This window comes from Cetorhinus maximus, chromosome 8, assembly GCF_964194155.1.
Source record: "Cetorhinus maximus chromosome 8, sCetMax3.hap1.1, whole genome shotgun sequence".
In the NCBI taxonomy this organism is placed as follows: domain Eukaryota; kingdom Metazoa; phylum Chordata; class Chondrichthyes; order Lamniformes; family Cetorhinidae; genus Cetorhinus; species Cetorhinus maximus.
Window position 1 is genome coordinate 3,421,988 of NC_135886.1, and position 17,153 is coordinate 3,439,140.

A 17,153-nucleotide genomic window follows, 5' to 3' on the forward strand; every position below is an offset into this window, starting at 1 on the left:
TTCACTAAGGATTTCAATGTCAGAGGGCTCATATAGCAATGAAAGTAAGAAATGTCACAAAGTGACAGTATGCAAGGCCTCTCTGTTTTTTGCAAAATGATGGAAGTGGGCAGAAATCATAAGTCCCGCACCCCCTCACCCAACCCCAGATATGGCACTTCCCAGTTTTTGCAGGGACAGGGGGAATTTCGTGCATGCATGTTTTACAGAGGCAACTGGCTATTTAAGTCATTAACTGGACCCCACTGAAGTGATATTTTGGTAGCCTTGCAGTGTGAAACCTGAATTGTGCAGAATGGAGCTGGTAACATCATACTTGAACTTTGGATTCATTTGGATAGCCAGGGTACCTCTTTGGAGTGGTAATGTACCCCTTTGGGGCTGGTCCCAAGAAACCTTTGGTGGAGGTCAGGTGCCCTTTGGAATTATTCAAAGGAGGCATAAATGTGCCTAAAAATGCATAAACCCATTACTGTCAACCTCACTGGAGCTGTCAATAGATCTGTCAAAGGGGCCTGTTAAAACTGTTAGAAACACCTGTCAGGGGAGCTGTCAAAAGTGTCAAGGCATTTAAAGGTCCTGCTCTTTACATCTTTGAAAAAATTGCCTGGTGTATTAAAAAATGATTGCTTGATATTTCATTCTGTCTGTTGACAAAAATCTGAGGGTTGTCATTATTGGATTAGTGCTTTCTGACTGATTTCACAACCATTCATTATCATAGCAGAGTGCCTGCCAATTTCACAGTTTAATTGTCAGCTACAAGTGGTTCTGGACTCTTTGATGTGGGACTATGAACTCCAATGCTTGTTGAAATATTTGTTATAGGAACATATAGAAACATAAAAACTAGGAGCATGAGTAGGCCATTCGGCACTTTGAGCCTGTTCTGCCATTCATTATGATCATGTCTGATCATCCAACTCAATAGCCTGCTCCTGCCTTCTCCCCATACACTTTGATCCCTTTCGCCCCAAGAGCCATATCTAACTCCTTCTTGAAAGCATGCAATATTTTGGTCTCAACTACTTTCTGTGGTAACGAATTCCACAGGCTCACCACTCTCTGGGTGAAGAAATTTCTCCTCATCTCAGTCCTAAATGGCCTACCCCATGTCCTCAGACTGTGACCCCTGGTTCTGGACTCCCCCACCATTGGAAACATCCTTCCTGCATCTATCCTCTCTAGTCCTGTTAGAATTCTATAGGTTTCTGTGACATCCCCCCTCATTCTTCTGAACTCCAGCGAATATAATCCTAATCGACTCAATCTCTCCTCATATGTCAGTCCTGCCATCCCAGGACTAAACCTTTGCTGCACTCCTTCTATAGCAAGTACATCCTTCCTCAGATAAGGAGACCAAAACTGCACACAATATTCCAGTTGTGGTCTCACCAAGGCCCTGTACAATAGCAGCAATACATCTATGTTCCTGTACTCGAATCCTCTGGCTATGAACGCCAACATACCATTTGCCTTCTTTACCGCCTGCTGCACCTGAATGCTTACCTTCAGCAACTGGTGTACAAGGACATCCAGGTCTCGTTGCACATTCCCTTCTCTCAAATTATAGCCTTTCAGATAATAATCTGCGTTCCTCTTTTTCTACCAAAATGGATAACCTCACATTTATCCACATTATACTGCATCTGCGATACATTCGCCCACTCACTCAGCTTGTCCAAATCACACTGAAGCATCTCTGCATCCTTCTCACAGCTCACCCTCCCACCCAGCTTTGTCTCATCTGCAAATTTGGAGATATTACATTTAATTCCCTCATCTAAATCATTAATATATATTGTGAATAACTGGCTGCCATTCAGAAAAAGACCCGTTTATTCCTACACTTTGTTTCCTGTCTGCCAACTAGTTTTCTATCTATCTCAATGTACTACCCCCAATCCCGTGCACTTTAATTTTACACGCCAATCTTTTATGTGGGACTTTGTTGGAAGTTATTATAAGGCGTTATTTTGATGAAGGCATGTAAATGCAGAAAAGGGGATTTTTTGAATGAGAGTGTTTTTAAAATGTTGCGGAGTCTGCAATAGACATTTAAAGCTTCATTTTATAGAACTTTCTTTTATCTCATCACAGCATGGGTCCTGATGTCTGACCTTGCTGGATACTAGGTCAATTGACATGGTAGCTGTAAATGAAAAGGGTGGTGTGTGGGGGCCACGGTTTGGCATGAGTGGGGCTATGATGTCATAGAGTTATAAAAAACCATTGAGGCATGTATAACAGGATAGGTTGGTGTGGAGGTTTTGAGAGGCCATAGGGATGAGTGGGGGGGCATAGGTTGTGATGGAGGGTGTGAGGGGCTATGGGCATGTATCTCAGCTCCAGGGTGAATAGGAGACTGTATGTGGTCCAGTCAGAGCGAGCAGCTGGGCATTGGGATAGTTCCAGAAACATAGGTGGGAGACAAATAGGCCAGGGTTTTACTGCCCCACCACAGCGTGTCTCCACCCAGCAGATGCAGCGAACCACTGAAATCTCCACTCAGTTCGGCGGGACCCTAATATCCCCCAGGGCCAGAGGGGCTGTAAAATCCTGGCCATGAAGTAGTTTGAGTTTTACAATTTCATTCCAATACCAACGTTGTGAACCTGTTTCTCTGCTGAAGAAGATGGGGAACATTTAGGAGACACTAGGTCATAAGGTTGATTTAGAGAGCCAGTGCAGGCATGATGGGCCGAATGGGCTCCTTCTGTGCCGGTAAGATTCTGTGATTCTGTGAAGAGAATTCAAGACGGAACAAAACTGGAATTAATAAAGACACACTCTGAATTATTAGTGTTTTCTATACTGTTTGGATAAAGAGTAAATCATTATGATTTCAGATAACAAGAACAAATATTAAACAATGAACTTCTTTACACCACAAGGGGAGCCTGGTATTATACATACACCTGGCTGCTTATAAAGTTATGAAACTCTTTTCTTGTGAATGCACAGAGAGGTTCATTCATCTGTCGTCTCACTGTATTTTGCATCACTGTCTCACAGAAAGTCTGATCATTTAACTTGGGGAAACATAATGGGTAAAATGCAGAACATATAAGTTACTCACATACGAAAGAAGCAGTTTTGGGACGAACAGGTTTTCCTATCATGCCCGGCATTGAACTATTTCTCTGCCTTTGTTGGGTCAGTGCACACAATGGGAATACACTGGAGCAAGAAATAGTAAGTTAAATATTATACGTTCCCAAAAGGGCAACAGGTTATCAAGCTGTTATCGGCCCACAGTCATGTGTAAAGGGAATTGGTCCTCCTGAATGGAAAAATAAAGTCCCGAGACGTTTTTGGGCAAGGTGACCGATTTTACCCAAAGTTGATGTAACCAAAGATATGATTCAGCAGGAAAACATCGTTAAAAAGGCTGTCTCTGTTCACTTGCCACAGCGGAGAATGATGGGGATTGCCCAGAATTCTTCAGTATGGCTTCAATTCCCAAAGATTATCAGCAAATGTTGAGTTTCTCTTCGATTGGCAATTGCTGAATTCACCCAAATGACCTTTCACGACTTGAGAATTTATAATGAATGCGAGTGGGCTGTTGGACACAATGATGGTTATCGCAGTTTGTAATCTTGCCTTTTTGCAATGTCCAGGGATACAACACTCCACAGAGTCCAGTGGATAGTAAACAGGAGCAGGAACCTTGGCTTTTTCTATTTCTTGGGCTGGAAAATGCTGGATTCAATTGCAATGCCATGGAGGAACAAGTTAATGCTCATGCATGGGCCTAATTGCTTTGTACATATAGGCAGCAGCCAGTCGTACACAGGAAAATCCGACTTGCAACAATGGGATGGAAATGCAAGGATGGAGTGGTCAGTGGCACAACCTAGCAATACATCCAAGTCATGAGTTCAAATCCGACCAGGGAAGTTGCTCAATTTAAATTCAATTAATTAATAAATCTGGAATAAAATGCTAGTCTAATTAAAAATGATCATGTAACTACTGGATTATTGTGTAAAACCCACCTGAATTGCTGATGCCCTTCAGGGGTGGGAATCTGATGTCCTTAACTGGTCTGGCCCTTCCCTAATTAACTTTGAGAAGGTGGTGGTGAGCTGCCTTCTTGAACCGCCGTGGTGTAGGTACACCCAAAGTGCTGTTAGGGATGGAGTTCCAGGATTTTGATCCAGCTACAGTGAAGGAACAGCAATATATTTCCAAGTCAGGATGATGAGTGGCTTGGAGGGGAACTTCCAATTTGTGGTGCATCCATGTGTCTGCTGCTCTTGTCTTTCTAGATGATAGAGCTCATGGATTTGGAAGGTGCTGTCAAAGGAGCCTTGGTGAGTTCCTTGCAGATGGTACACACTGCTGCTACTGTGCATTGGTGGTGGAGGGAGTGAATGTTTGTGGATGTGCTGCCACACACATGAACTGGTTAAATGTTGTATCCAGCAGTTAACTTATCTTCTGGTGCACTTGTGATATTGATATTTTGTGGCTCTAACACAATTGTTTTTAGCCTGATTTATACAATACTTAAAGTGTTTTGTTATAACCCAAATGCTCTTAATTACTTGCCACTTAGGTTGAAGGTTGTCCTTAACTAAAAAGATTATATTTGAGATAAACTAATCATGAGTATATTAATACTTACTTATCATACTGAATGATCGTATCTGAGGCCTCGTGACAATGGAATAGTTTGGTCAGAGAGAGTATAAATGTTGCGTCTCAGGGCCCAAACTCTAGATTCTGTAGAGTCTCGGAACCAACCCAACTGGCAAGATGAAGTGGCTGCTCATCACCCTCGCTTGCATTCAGCTCTCTGAGTGTATGATCAGGTAGGGAATTACCACAAGACAAAAGAGGAAATGAATAATATGTCAGCAAGGAACAGAAAATGTGATGACATTTGCAACTTATTTTATTTCTTTACAGAGTGCCCTTGTATAAGGGTAAATCTGGCCGTGATGTTCTTAAGGAGAAAGGGTTGCTGGAAGACTTCCTGAAGAATCATCCATATGATCCCTGCTCAAAGTTTGAACAACCCTTAACTCTGGAGACAAGTGAACCAATGATTAACTACTTGGATGTAAGTAATCTCTCAGTTTACCAAACAAAAGAGAAAACTACATCTTAATTTACATTTATTGCAGCTTCCACCTGTAATCTATGTTAATCTCAGAGCCAGTTGCTGGTTAAGGGCAATAATTCAGTGGCATATAAACTGTGCTAGTAGACCTTGTGCTGTAGATATTTAACCTGCTATAATTTACACGGCAATTGTCAATGGATGGGATTCATCTGTTCTATCTGTTGTTGGGTGGACATATGTGGATTAAGTAAGGAAATTTGGCATAGAATTGTTCAACATAAATCATGCTAAATGAATTTGATTATAAATTTTGATGAGGTAACAGTGCAAGTTGATCAGGGTGATGAATTTGATATTTTTCTTTATTCATTCATGGAATGTGGGCTTCACTGGCTGGGCCAGTGTTTATTGTCCATCCCTAGTTGCCCTTGAGAAGGTGGTGGTGAGCTGCCTTCTTAAACCATTGCAATACTGTTAGGAAGGGAGCTCCAGTATTTTGAATCAGCGACATTGAAGGAGAGGCGATATATTTCCAAGTCAGGATGGTGAGTGACTTGGAGGGGAACTTCCCGGTGGTGGCGTTCCCATCTATCTTCTGCCCTTGTCCTTCTAGGTGGCAGTGGTCGTGGGTTTGGAAGGTACTGTGTAAGGAGCCTTGGTGAATTCCTGCAGTGCATCTTGTAGATGGGACACATTGCGGATACTGTGCGTCAGAGGTGGAGGGAGTGAATGTTTGTGGATGTGGTGCCAATCAAGTGGATTGCTTTGTCCTGGATGGTGTCAAGCTTCTTGAGTGTTGTGGGAGCTGCACTCATCCAGGCAAGCGGGTTGTACTCCATCATACTTCTGACTTGTGCCTTGCAGATGGTGGACAGGCTTTGGGGAGTCAGGAGGTGGGTCACTCGTAATGCGATTCCAAGCCTTTGACCTGCTCTTGTAGCCACAGCATTTATATGGCTAGTCCAGTTCAGTTTCTGGTTACTGGTAATCCCCAGGATGTTGATAGTGGGGGATTCAGTGATGAGTCATTGAACACCATGGGGCGATGGTTGGATTCTCTGTGAGTGGAGATGGTCATTGCCTGACACTTATGTGACGCAAATGTTACTTGCCAATTGCCAACCCAAGCCTGGATATTGTCCAGGTCTTGCTGCATTTGGACATGGACTACTTCAGTATATGAGGAGTCGCAAATGGTTCTGAACATTGTGCAATCATCAGCAAACATCCCCAATCCTGACCTTATGATGGAAGGAAGGCCATTGATGAAGTAACTGAAGATGGTTAGGCCAAGGACACTACGCTGAGGATCTCCTGCAGTGGTGTCCTGGAGCTGAGATGACTGACCTCCAACAATCACAGCCATCTTCCTATATGCTAAGTATGACTCCAACCAGTGCAGATCTTTGCCCCCTGATTGGCATTGAATCCAGTTTCGCTAGGGCTCCTTGAGGCTATACTTGGTCAACTGCTGCCTTGATGTCAAGGGCAGTCACTCTCACCTCACCTTGGGAGTTCAGTTCTTTTGTCCATATTTCAGCCAAGGCTATAATGAAGTCAGGAGCTGAGTGGCCCTGTCAGAACCCAAACTGGGCATCAGTGAGCAGGTTATTGCTAAGCAAGTGCCACTTGATAGCACTGTTGATGAACCCTTCTATTACTTTACTGATAATGGAGAGTAGACTGATGGGGCGGTAATTGGCTGGGCTGGATTTGCCCTGCTCTTTGTGTACACGACATACCGGGCAATTTTCCACATAGCTGGGTAGATGCCAGTGCTGTAGCTGTACTGGAACAGCTTGGCTAGTAGTGCGGCAAGTGCTGGAGCCCAAGCCTTCAGAACTATTGCCGGAATATTGTCAGGGCCCATAACCTTCGCAGTATCCAGTCCCTTCAGCCGTTCCTCGATATCACGTAGAGTGAATCAAATTGGCTGAATACAGGCATCTGTGATGCTGGGGACCTCCAGAGGAGGCCGAGATGGATCATCCACTCGACACTTCTTGCTGATGATTTTTGCGAATGCTTCAGCATTATCTTTGTACTGCTGTGCTGGTCTCCTCCATCATTGAGGATGGAGATATTTGTCGAGCCTTCTCCTCCAGTGAGTTGTTTAATTGTCCACCACCATTCACCACTGGATGTGGCAGCACTGCAGAGCTTAAATCTGATCTGTTGGTTGTGGGATAACTTATCCCTATCTATCACTTGCTGCTTATGCTGTTTGGTGCACAAGTAGTCCTGTGTTATAGCTTCACCAGGTTGACATCTCATTTTCAGGTATGCCTGGTGCTGCTCCTGGCATGCCCTCCTGCACTCTTCATTCATACGGGAATTCCTAAAAACATTTGATAAAATGCCACATAACAACTTGTCATCAAAGTTGAAGCCATCGAATCAAAGGGACAATGGCAGTGACTTCATAAATAGATCATAAAAGCAAGGAAATTATGATGAACCATTAGACAAAATATTGATTCAACCTCAACTGGAGTCAAATGTCCAATTCTGAGCACCACATGATAGGAAGGATACAAAGGCATTAGAAAGGGGACAGAAAAGATTCAACAGCTGGTTCCAGGAATGAGAAACTTCAGTTCCATGGATAGGTTGAAAAAGCTGGGGCTGTTGTACTTGAAGAGAAGATTAAGAGTACATTTGATAGAGGTTGTCAAAATCATTGGGAGAATGGTCAAGAACGAGTGGTTACTGATTTAAGGCGGTTGGCAAAAGAACACAAGGAAACAGAAGGACAAAGCATTTTTTACACAGCCGGTGGTTAGGATCTGGAACGTGCTGACTAAAAGGGTGGAGGAGGCAGATTCAATTGCAGCTTTGAAAAGGAAAATGCATAACTATCGGAAGAGAAAATATTGGCAGGGACACGGGGATAATGCGGGGGTGTAGGCCTATATGAATTGCTATTCCAGAGAGTTAGCAGGACATGATGGGTCAAATGGCCTCCATCTACACTGTAACCATTTTATGTTTCTATGAAAAGCTGGTGATCACAACATTGAATCCTTTTGATCTGGATTTGAAACTTCTCATTCATTGTGAGAAATTACTTGTGATTTCTGTAGCCCTACGAACTGGCAGCTGCTTGTCTAACCAATGCTGATGGTTACTGGGTTAATATTCCTGGGTACCTTTAATGAGCATGGCTTGTGTTGCTGGGTGGGTGTTTAACAATGCTATCAGTCTTGTTAGCGTCAGTTAGAGTTGAGATGCGACCTGAAGTTTAAAGAGAACATGAATGAAAGGTGCAACAGCATCTTAGCCACGAAGTATATATTCAGTATAATACATAGGAACAGATGCATTGCTCATTAAATCTCTTGCATTTAAATAGCTACACTCTTCTACTTCTGCATCATGTGATTAGAATAAAGGAGTGATGGGAAGATTTACATTTTCTAATGGGTGTAGAGGAACCTGAGCCTAATAACACAATGATATATTTCCAGGTGATATATTTTGGTCTTTTTCTTTTTGCTGACAGTTGTCATACTATGGAGCAATCAGCATTGGGAATCCACCACAGAGCTTCACTGTCATCTTTGACACTGGCTCATCCAATCTCTGGGTCCCATCAGTTTACTGTTCTGAAAAGTCATGCAGTAAGTAAATATTACCCTGCTGTTAACATACTTCCCTTTGTGAATTGTCTTCACGTTAAGGTCAGTTGTGTTAGGAAGAGAGTCAAATTTCTACAATAGTCACAGTTGAACAGTGTGTTTTGTAAGATTGGATGAAACCCTAGAATTTTGCTTGGTTATCTCTGGGCTCGGAGAGAAATTTAACCGAGCTTTGATTTCTTGGAGGTTTTCGCTGTGGTTCTTTGTCTCCCTCTGGATATGGATAAATCTTAGGTTGAAGTTACATTAAGATCTTAGCATTAGTGTAAAATAATTTCCAGTTCACACTCCTGGATCGGATGGTTACTGGCAAAGATAATGGACGGTGGAGATTTTGCGGCAACAAAGCAAATTGAAAATCTGGAAACTGTTGGAACAACGTTTTGAAACCTTAGTGATAAGTCAGTTCATAAAAATACTAAACTAATCAAAAGTACACAACAAAGGTACATTCTCCATAACGCTGAGTCATAGAGTCATGAAGTCATTACTGCACAGAGGGTACAATCTAGCCAATCGGGTCCATGCCAGCTCACTGTAGAGCAACCCAGTCAGTGCTATTCCATGGCTCTATCCCCATAGCCTTGCTGGTTTATATTCCTCAAGTTCTCACCCAATTTCCTTTTGAAATCATTGATTATTTCTACTGCCCATTCTTGTAGGCAGCAAGTTCCAGGTCACTACAGCCCACTGCTTAAAAAAGTTCTTCCTGACATCCACCTGCATCTTTTGCCCGAATCCTTAAATCTGCACCCTTGGTCTTTCAATTATCAGCTAATGGGAACAGCTTTTCTTTCTCTACCTTATCTAAACCCATCATAAATTTATTATCTTCTACAACTCTATCAAATTTTCCCTCAATCACCTTTGCTCCAAAGAAAGGGAGCCCAGGATCTCCAACCTGACCTGGTAGCAAAAAATCCCTCTCCCAGGGACCATTCTGGTGTCATGTTAAATTTGATTAGGTTTAAGCTTATCCAATGGCTAGGCTAACAAGAGGGTCTCCCCTAGACTGTCTTCCATTGTAAGTGTGCACATGGACACACACGTGCACAAACATGTCCAACTCAGAGCTCCACCTCACACATGAACACAGCTTTCTGATCCTCCTCACATTCTCAGCACCTCATTCCAAGGAAAAGGGAACCAGTAATACACCTAAGAGGCTAAAAAAAATTGGGTGGGTGCTTGTTTAAAATAGAAACTTTTAAAAATGTGAGTAATTGATTCTTTTCTGGCACAAAAGTTTCTTGATGTATTAGACTAAATGGTGAAATGTTTTTTTTATTAATTTCATGAATGAATGTTCTGTTCCAGTGGTACATAAAAGATTCAACCCCAAATTGTCATCAACATATCGTTCAAACAACCAGGGTGTATCTATCCAGTATGGTACAGGAGCCATGAAAGGAATACTGGGATATGACACTGTCAGAGTAAGTAGATTGTAGCCCCTTCATCAAATAAATTCAACGACAAAACAGTGATAATTGATGTCTAAGGTAATATGTTCCAGATCAGGACACAAGATATTGGCATCAAAAACAATGAGTTTGATCAGTTGGAAGACGAACAGATATGTGGGAGTGTAATGATGATGTAGCAGAGAGTGTCTCAACGTCCAAGTTGTGGATTTGTAATAAAATCTGCCTGAAATTCTTTCCAATGAAACAGTAGATATTTGATGAAAATGCTCCCTTCATTCAGTTCAACTCACACCCTTATGTCTATTTGCGTTGAATGTGGTATATGACATCTGTCAGTCGTCTGCCTTAACTCAGTGGTAGCACTCTGAGTCAGAAGGTTGCAAGTTCAAACCCACTTGTACAGATAATCCAGATTGAGACTGCCATAGTGTTATAGGTAACCTTTGAAGTGGATGTAAACAACCAGCATCTACTATTCAAAGAAGCTCATGTGGCTACTCCCCATTTCTTTTCCAAAATTTATCCATGAACCAGGATTGTTAAAAAAAAGTTTAATTGGTCATCTAACCCATTGGGGCTCATGATTGGCTGCATGGGTGTGGGAAAATATATTTGCTAAGTGCAGTTTATGGAGAAGTTACAATTCACTGGATAACATTCTGCTCAATTTCTCATGAATAATCACTTGACTTTATTTTTCTAGATTTCAAACATTGCTATCCCTGGTCAGGAATTTGGTTTAAGTACAACTGAACCTGGTGGTTTCTTTTCCTATGTTCAATTTGATGGAATTCTGGGCATGGGCTTTCCATCTCTTGCAGCATCAGGAGCCACCACTGTATTTAGTAACATGATGTCTCAGAGACTGGTGGATGAGCCTCTCTTCTCTGTGTACCTAACAAGGTGAAAATCTTTTATGCACTTGTTGCTACATATTATTTCCCTGAATGAAACAGGAACTGCTTATTTTGCTTCCACTCAAACAATCAGCTTGCCTTAGTTGTTAACGCTCTTGTCTTTGTTTCAATGCCATGGGCTCAAATCGAATGTAAAACTTGAGCACATTGTGAATGTCAATACTTTAGTGTGGCATTGTACTCCACACCTGAAGTTCCATGGGCAGTTTTGGTCCCTGTATCCTAGGAAAGATATAGTTGCACTGGAGGCAGTATATCAAAGGTTCACTAGATTGGTCCCTGGGGTAAGAGGGTTATCCAATGAAGAGATGTGGAATAAATTAGCTTTATATTCTCTGGAGGTTAGAAGAATTAGAGGTGAGCCCAGTAGTGCTCAATTGCTCAACATTTGATTCTGTGTCACTGTTCACTGCTCACTGTGTATGATTAGTTAAGCCTGGCTGTGGTCAGTTCAAGAGAGAGAGAGAGGCAGAGACTGAACTAAGGCCGGCTGCTGAAATTGTGGAAGCAGGCATTTTTAAAGCATTGTAAATAAATCTTATCCTGTGCAAGTAGAAAATGGTGTATCATCTCTGCATATCTCCGAGGCATAAAATACAACAGCCTCATTGAAACATACAAGGTTCTGAAGGGCCTTGACAGGATGGACACTGAGAGGTTATTTTCTGGCTGTGGAATTTAGAACAAAGGGGCACAGAGTCAGGATAGATGGCCTGGGCTGGCATGTTGAGAAACCTCTTCACTATCAGGATATTGTGAATCTTTGGCATTCTCTACCCCAGAGGTTTGCGGATGCTCCATCATTGAGTATACTTAAGGCTGAGATAGACAGATTTTTGGCCACTCATGGAATTGATGGATATGGGAAGTGGGCAGGAAACTGATGTCCGTGGTATCTTTTCACTGAGTTTGCTCAGATTATTAGTGGGACACTGCTGTGTACAAACTGCCTACCACCTTTGTCTACACTGCAATGTTAAATACACTTCATAAGTATTAGTTGGGTGAGAAGAATTTAAGGCCATTCTCAGGATGTGAAAGGCTCAACATCAATGCAGGTGCTTTGTATCAAAGTGATTTGGTTCCAAACCTTGAATTTGTCCTCTGGTGCTTCAACCCAATTCAGAATAGAACCAATAAACAGAGCCAGAATATATTCCGCATCATTCATTTAAAAGGTATAGTTCCCCAATTTGAATTTATAATTTTGAATTCATTTTTACTATTTATGGCAACATTGCAATCAATGACTTTTAGTAGCTGCTTTAGAAAGTTGTTGATTTTAGATTTAATACCCAATAGGCAGTCACGTTACTAAGTGCTACCTCTAAACTGGAAATATATCAATCTCTGAGCTTTTCTTGAATTCTCTTTTGTTTTACAGACAGCAAGGTCAGTCCGGCAGTGAAATCCTATTTGGTGGAATTGATTCAAGTCACTACACAGGCCAAATTCACTGGGTTCCTGTCACTCGTGATGCCTACTGGCAAATCCTCATTGACAGGTAAGTGATTACCCATCGACAAGAGGAATAGATATTTTCTGCTTCTCTACTGAAGTCTGAGATAATGGTTTTAACAAATTATATTGAAACAAACAAACTAAAAGGAAAGAAGGAATAAAATACTTAGACTAATTTTAAGATCTCAGTTGAATCAGCGTTTATTTAAGATATAATGAATGCCTCAGCGAGCTAGGAAACTCAACTTGCTATTAATTGTTCAATTTGTCTAATACTTGAGGCAGTTTTAAGTCTTTGACGAATTCTTGACGCATTTTTCTCCGTCCAGGGTGACAGTCGATGGTGAGGTTGTGGCCTGCAGTGGAGGTTGTCCTGCCATTGTTGATACTGGTACTTCTCTTCTTGTTGGCCCCAGTACACCCATTGGCATTATCCAGCAGGGCATTGGAGCAACTCCAACTTCCTATGGAATGGTAAACCCATGTTCCAACATTGGGCGTGGATGTGGAGTGTCTGAGTGTGCATCAATGAATCATTCACAATGCAGCCTCGAACAGATCATTTACACTATGACAAAATGCTACACGCTACATTTGTAAAAAATCTTGCAAATTCTCATCCATAATTTGCTCTGTGGAAATTCCCTCAGCCTCTTGTGGGTGGGGGTGGGGATGGTATGTGGGAAGGGAGGGGTAGAGTGGGCGGGAGTGAGAGGACAGAGTGATGTTAAATTAAATTTGACAAATATGAGGCAACAATCACACTAGTATGGACATACTGCCCTATAAATATTTGAAAGGCACCAATATTTGTAGCAAAATTATGGTGAGGAGTCTTTACATTTTGGAACCTTCTTATTCAAGGGGAAAATTTAATGCAGAAATAGTGCACACTATCAGAAGACAAAATGTGCAATCCATTATCCTATTTATTATTGTTTTGGCATTGAGATGAACACTGATATTTAAAAATTTTTTGGTGTGATGTTGCTATATGGAAATTAAATCTATCCTGGGAATCGCTAATCTTTCTCTTTAACCATTTCCTGTTATCCTGCTTGTGTATTCCAATTTCACCTCATCTTTAGCTCAATATTGATTAATTAGGAATGGCATTGCACTATAAATGAGTTATTGTAAATCTTTATACTAACACAATGACTGAATGCTGTTTCTATTTTCTTACAGTACAACATAAACTGTAACAATCTGCAGAACATGCCTGATGTGGTCTTCACAATCAATGGAGTGGATTTCCCTCTCCCCCCACAAGGTTACACGTTGCAGGTGTGTTATTGGACAGCAATGGGGTGCTAGAATAAACTTTGAAATTTTAGAAGATGCAATAGGAATATTTTTTTAATGTTAATTGTTCTCCTTTTCCTTACAGCAAACTTTTGACGAGCAAAAAAGCTGCATCAGTGGATTTGGCGTTACTGGTGGAAACCTCTGGATCCTGGGAGATGTGTTCATTGGGGAATATTACTCCATTTTCGACATTGGGAACAATCGTGTGGGTTTGGCTAAGGCTGTCTAATTTCTTCATCTGTATTCTCATTAAAAGCACACCTCGATCTGCATTTTAAGCCTTCACATGACTCTCCAGTGCAGCAGTTGTCACCTGGTTGCAGAGTGTAATAGAGGAAGTCATCATCTCTTGAATAACAATAAACAAATATATACAATTGGCAATTGGCTGTGGTTCGTGCTCAGCAGAACTCTGCACTAAATCACAGCTGAAAAACAAAGAAAATAGAAATAACAATTAAATAAATGGCTTGTCACTGTGTGTTTTTATAGGAACAGACTAAGGACACTGATTCTGGATTGGAAATGAGAATGTTGATAGAGTCTAATTATATTCCCTCTCTGATTGTGCAGCTCTTTCACTCTGTTATCTTTTGGTTCTGACATTCAGCCGTGATATATTATTGGTGCAGTGATTCACTCCAGAGACATACACATTTCTGCTGAATGTGGATGACCTCTGCAGTGAAACCTGATTTGAAGTAAATGTGATCCTAACATCACACGGCAGCCTTTTCTCTCCTTTTCTCTTCGTTACAATCGTTCTTAAAATTGTTCAATAAAATATCAACATGCAACGCATACTCCCAGTTCTCTTGTTTCTTGTTCCTTTTACTTGTGTGTGTGGGGCTGCCTGAATTCATTTCACATTTGAACTTTCTTGTGAGGTGATCCACTCATGTCAAAGTTTGCCAAACACAGGTAGGAATTTGTAGATCACATGAGAAGTGGTTGTTGAATAATATCTTCAGAAATTTGGAAGTGGCCTGGTGAAGCCTCGTTCTGGTTCTATTTATGTCTCAGTGTAATTCTAATATAAGATCCCATTGATTCAAGATGCTGGATATTATGGCATAGTGTACAAGAGCGTTGTGTATACTTCTGGGCGCCACATTATAGGAAGGATGTGAACACCTTGGAGAGAGGGCAGAAGCGTTTTCACGAATGGTTCCAGGGATGGACACTTCAGGTACAGAGATAGATTGGAGAGGTTGGGGCTGTTCTCCTTGGAGAGAAGAAGCCTAAGAAGAGATTTGATAGAGATATTCGAAATCATGAGGGGGCTGGACAGAAAAAATGGACAGAAGCTGTTCCCACTTGTTAAAGGATCAAGAACGATAGAGCACAATTTAAAGTGATTTTCAAAAGATGCAAATGTGACGTCAGATAAAACTTTTTCACACAACAAGTGGTTTGGGTCTGGAATGCACTGCCTCCAAGTGTGGTGAAGGGAGGTTTAATCGAGGCATTGAAGAGGACATTTGATGATTATTTGAATAGAAACAATGTGAAGGTTTAAGGGGAAAAGGCAGGACTATGGCACTAGGTCATAATGCTCATTTGCAGATCCAGTGCAGACACGATGGGTGGAATGACCTCCTTCTGTGCCATTAAAATTCTGTGATTCTGTGATTTCCATTTCAGATTGAGTTTCAGTGCACCCTGGTCTAGATATTCTAAAATGGTCGGCAATGTTTCCCAAGATTGTAAGAAGCAATCACACATATTTTCAAGTCAGCTGCAATGGGACAGCATCGTCCGCGTCCTTTACAAAAGTTATCCACATAGATTTGATCGGCTCTAGAACGTAGATATCCTGTTTCCCAATGTCAGGTTCAATTTGGGACCTTTTTCAGTGGATCTGTGGCATCCAGAGATAGGGCAGGCAAAGACAGGCTGATCACCCAATCAGATTGAAGAATTGTCACAGGCAGCATTGCAGGAAGCAAAACGTAGGGAATATAACTCATATTTAAATAAAAGTACAAAAAGCAATATACAAATTAGGAGATGCTTATGGAGTTAAGGGAGAATCATAAATGTCAAAAATAAAACTTTAAAAAGAATTTATTAAAAGACGGAACTTCTACATGTTCTCCTGAGGCAAAGAGCCGCTTGCAAAATGTGTTTTTCCAAGGCCAGAGATGTTGTTGAATAAGAACAAAAGAAATACGAGCAGGAGTAGCATATTCAGCCCCTCAAGACTGCTCCACAATTCAATAAGATTATGGCTCATCTGAGTGTGGCCTCAACTCCACTATCCTGCCTGCCTCGCATAGCCTTTAACTGCCTTGTATATCAAAAACCTGTTTAGCTCAGCATTGAATATATTGAATGAGCCAGCTGTGCTGCTCTCTGGGGAAGAGAATTCCAAAGATTAACAAGCCTCTGAGAGAAGAAATTCCTCCTCATCTCTGTCTTAAATGGGAGATGCCTTTTATTTTGAAACTGTGCTCCATAGTTCCAGATTCTCCATGTGACAGGAAACGTCCTCTCAACATCTACCCTGTCAATCCCCCTCAGAATCTTATATGTTACAATAAGATCACCTCTCATTCTTCTAAACTTCAATGAGTATAACACTGTAAAAGCTGCGGCAATGCAGCCTGTGGCAAAGCAGTGTATCACTGACAGCAACTTCCTGATTTCCACGTTTAACTGTGCGTATGCGAATGCCAGACCTTGCTGTCAGCTTGACACAGTAATAATAGCAAGCACTGGCAGCATCACTGTTACTACTACTGCAAATTCTGAGCCAAGATGTGATGAAATTAAATGTATTAAATATCAGGAATGCACAGGAGATCAGCATCTGAAAGATAAGTTGCTGTTAAAGTTTAGTTTCTTGAAGTATTCACTGGAAACGATAACCTCCAACCCAATAATCCCATTGTGTATATGGATCTCAACTTGAATGAGATGGAAGCTTTCTACTGCCTTAAAGGCTTTAAAACAAAAGAGTCATGGACAGGTTCCACTGGTTTGGAAACATGCCAGCATAGTACCCACATTCAGCTGGTGAAGAATCGATTTTGGGAGAATGAAAATGGTTTTACATCAGTAACAGGCAAAACAATATAATAAACTATCAGGAACAAACTTGAGAATTACCTGTACGATATCCTAGTAAATCTTTGCCTCTGCATTTTCAGTGGTGAAAAATCCTGCTTACTTGCCATTATCAAAGTACGCTTATAATTTATTTCTTTTCCAAAAATGGAAAAGCCCAACTGGTCGCTTTAGCCTGGCCATGTAGTTGTGATGCCTTATGCCTCATGGTACAGACTCTCCCTATCCATCTGGAACCATGTCATCTCTGGGGAGAGGG

At 41.4% G+C, this 17,153-nt stretch overlaps 1 protein-coding gene across 1 annotated transcript; it reads left to right on the forward strand.

Moving 5' to 3' along the window:
• The first annotated feature begins 4,764 nt into the window (after positions 1-4,764).
• Positions 4,765-14,091, forward strand: LOC144683232 (pepsin A-4-like). Its single transcript, XM_078546189.1, has 9 exons — positions 4,765-4,813; positions 4,908-5,071; positions 8,577-8,694; positions 10,030-10,148; positions 10,843-11,042; positions 12,441-12,560; positions 12,847-12,991; positions 13,706-13,804; positions 13,923-14,091. The coding sequence occupies exons 1-9, from the start codon at positions 4,765-4,767 to the stop codon at positions 14,052-14,054; spliced, it is 1,146 nt and encodes a 381-aa protein (XP_078402315.1). The 3' UTR covers positions 14,055-14,091.
• The last annotated feature ends 3,062 nt before the right edge of the window (positions 14,092-17,153 follow it).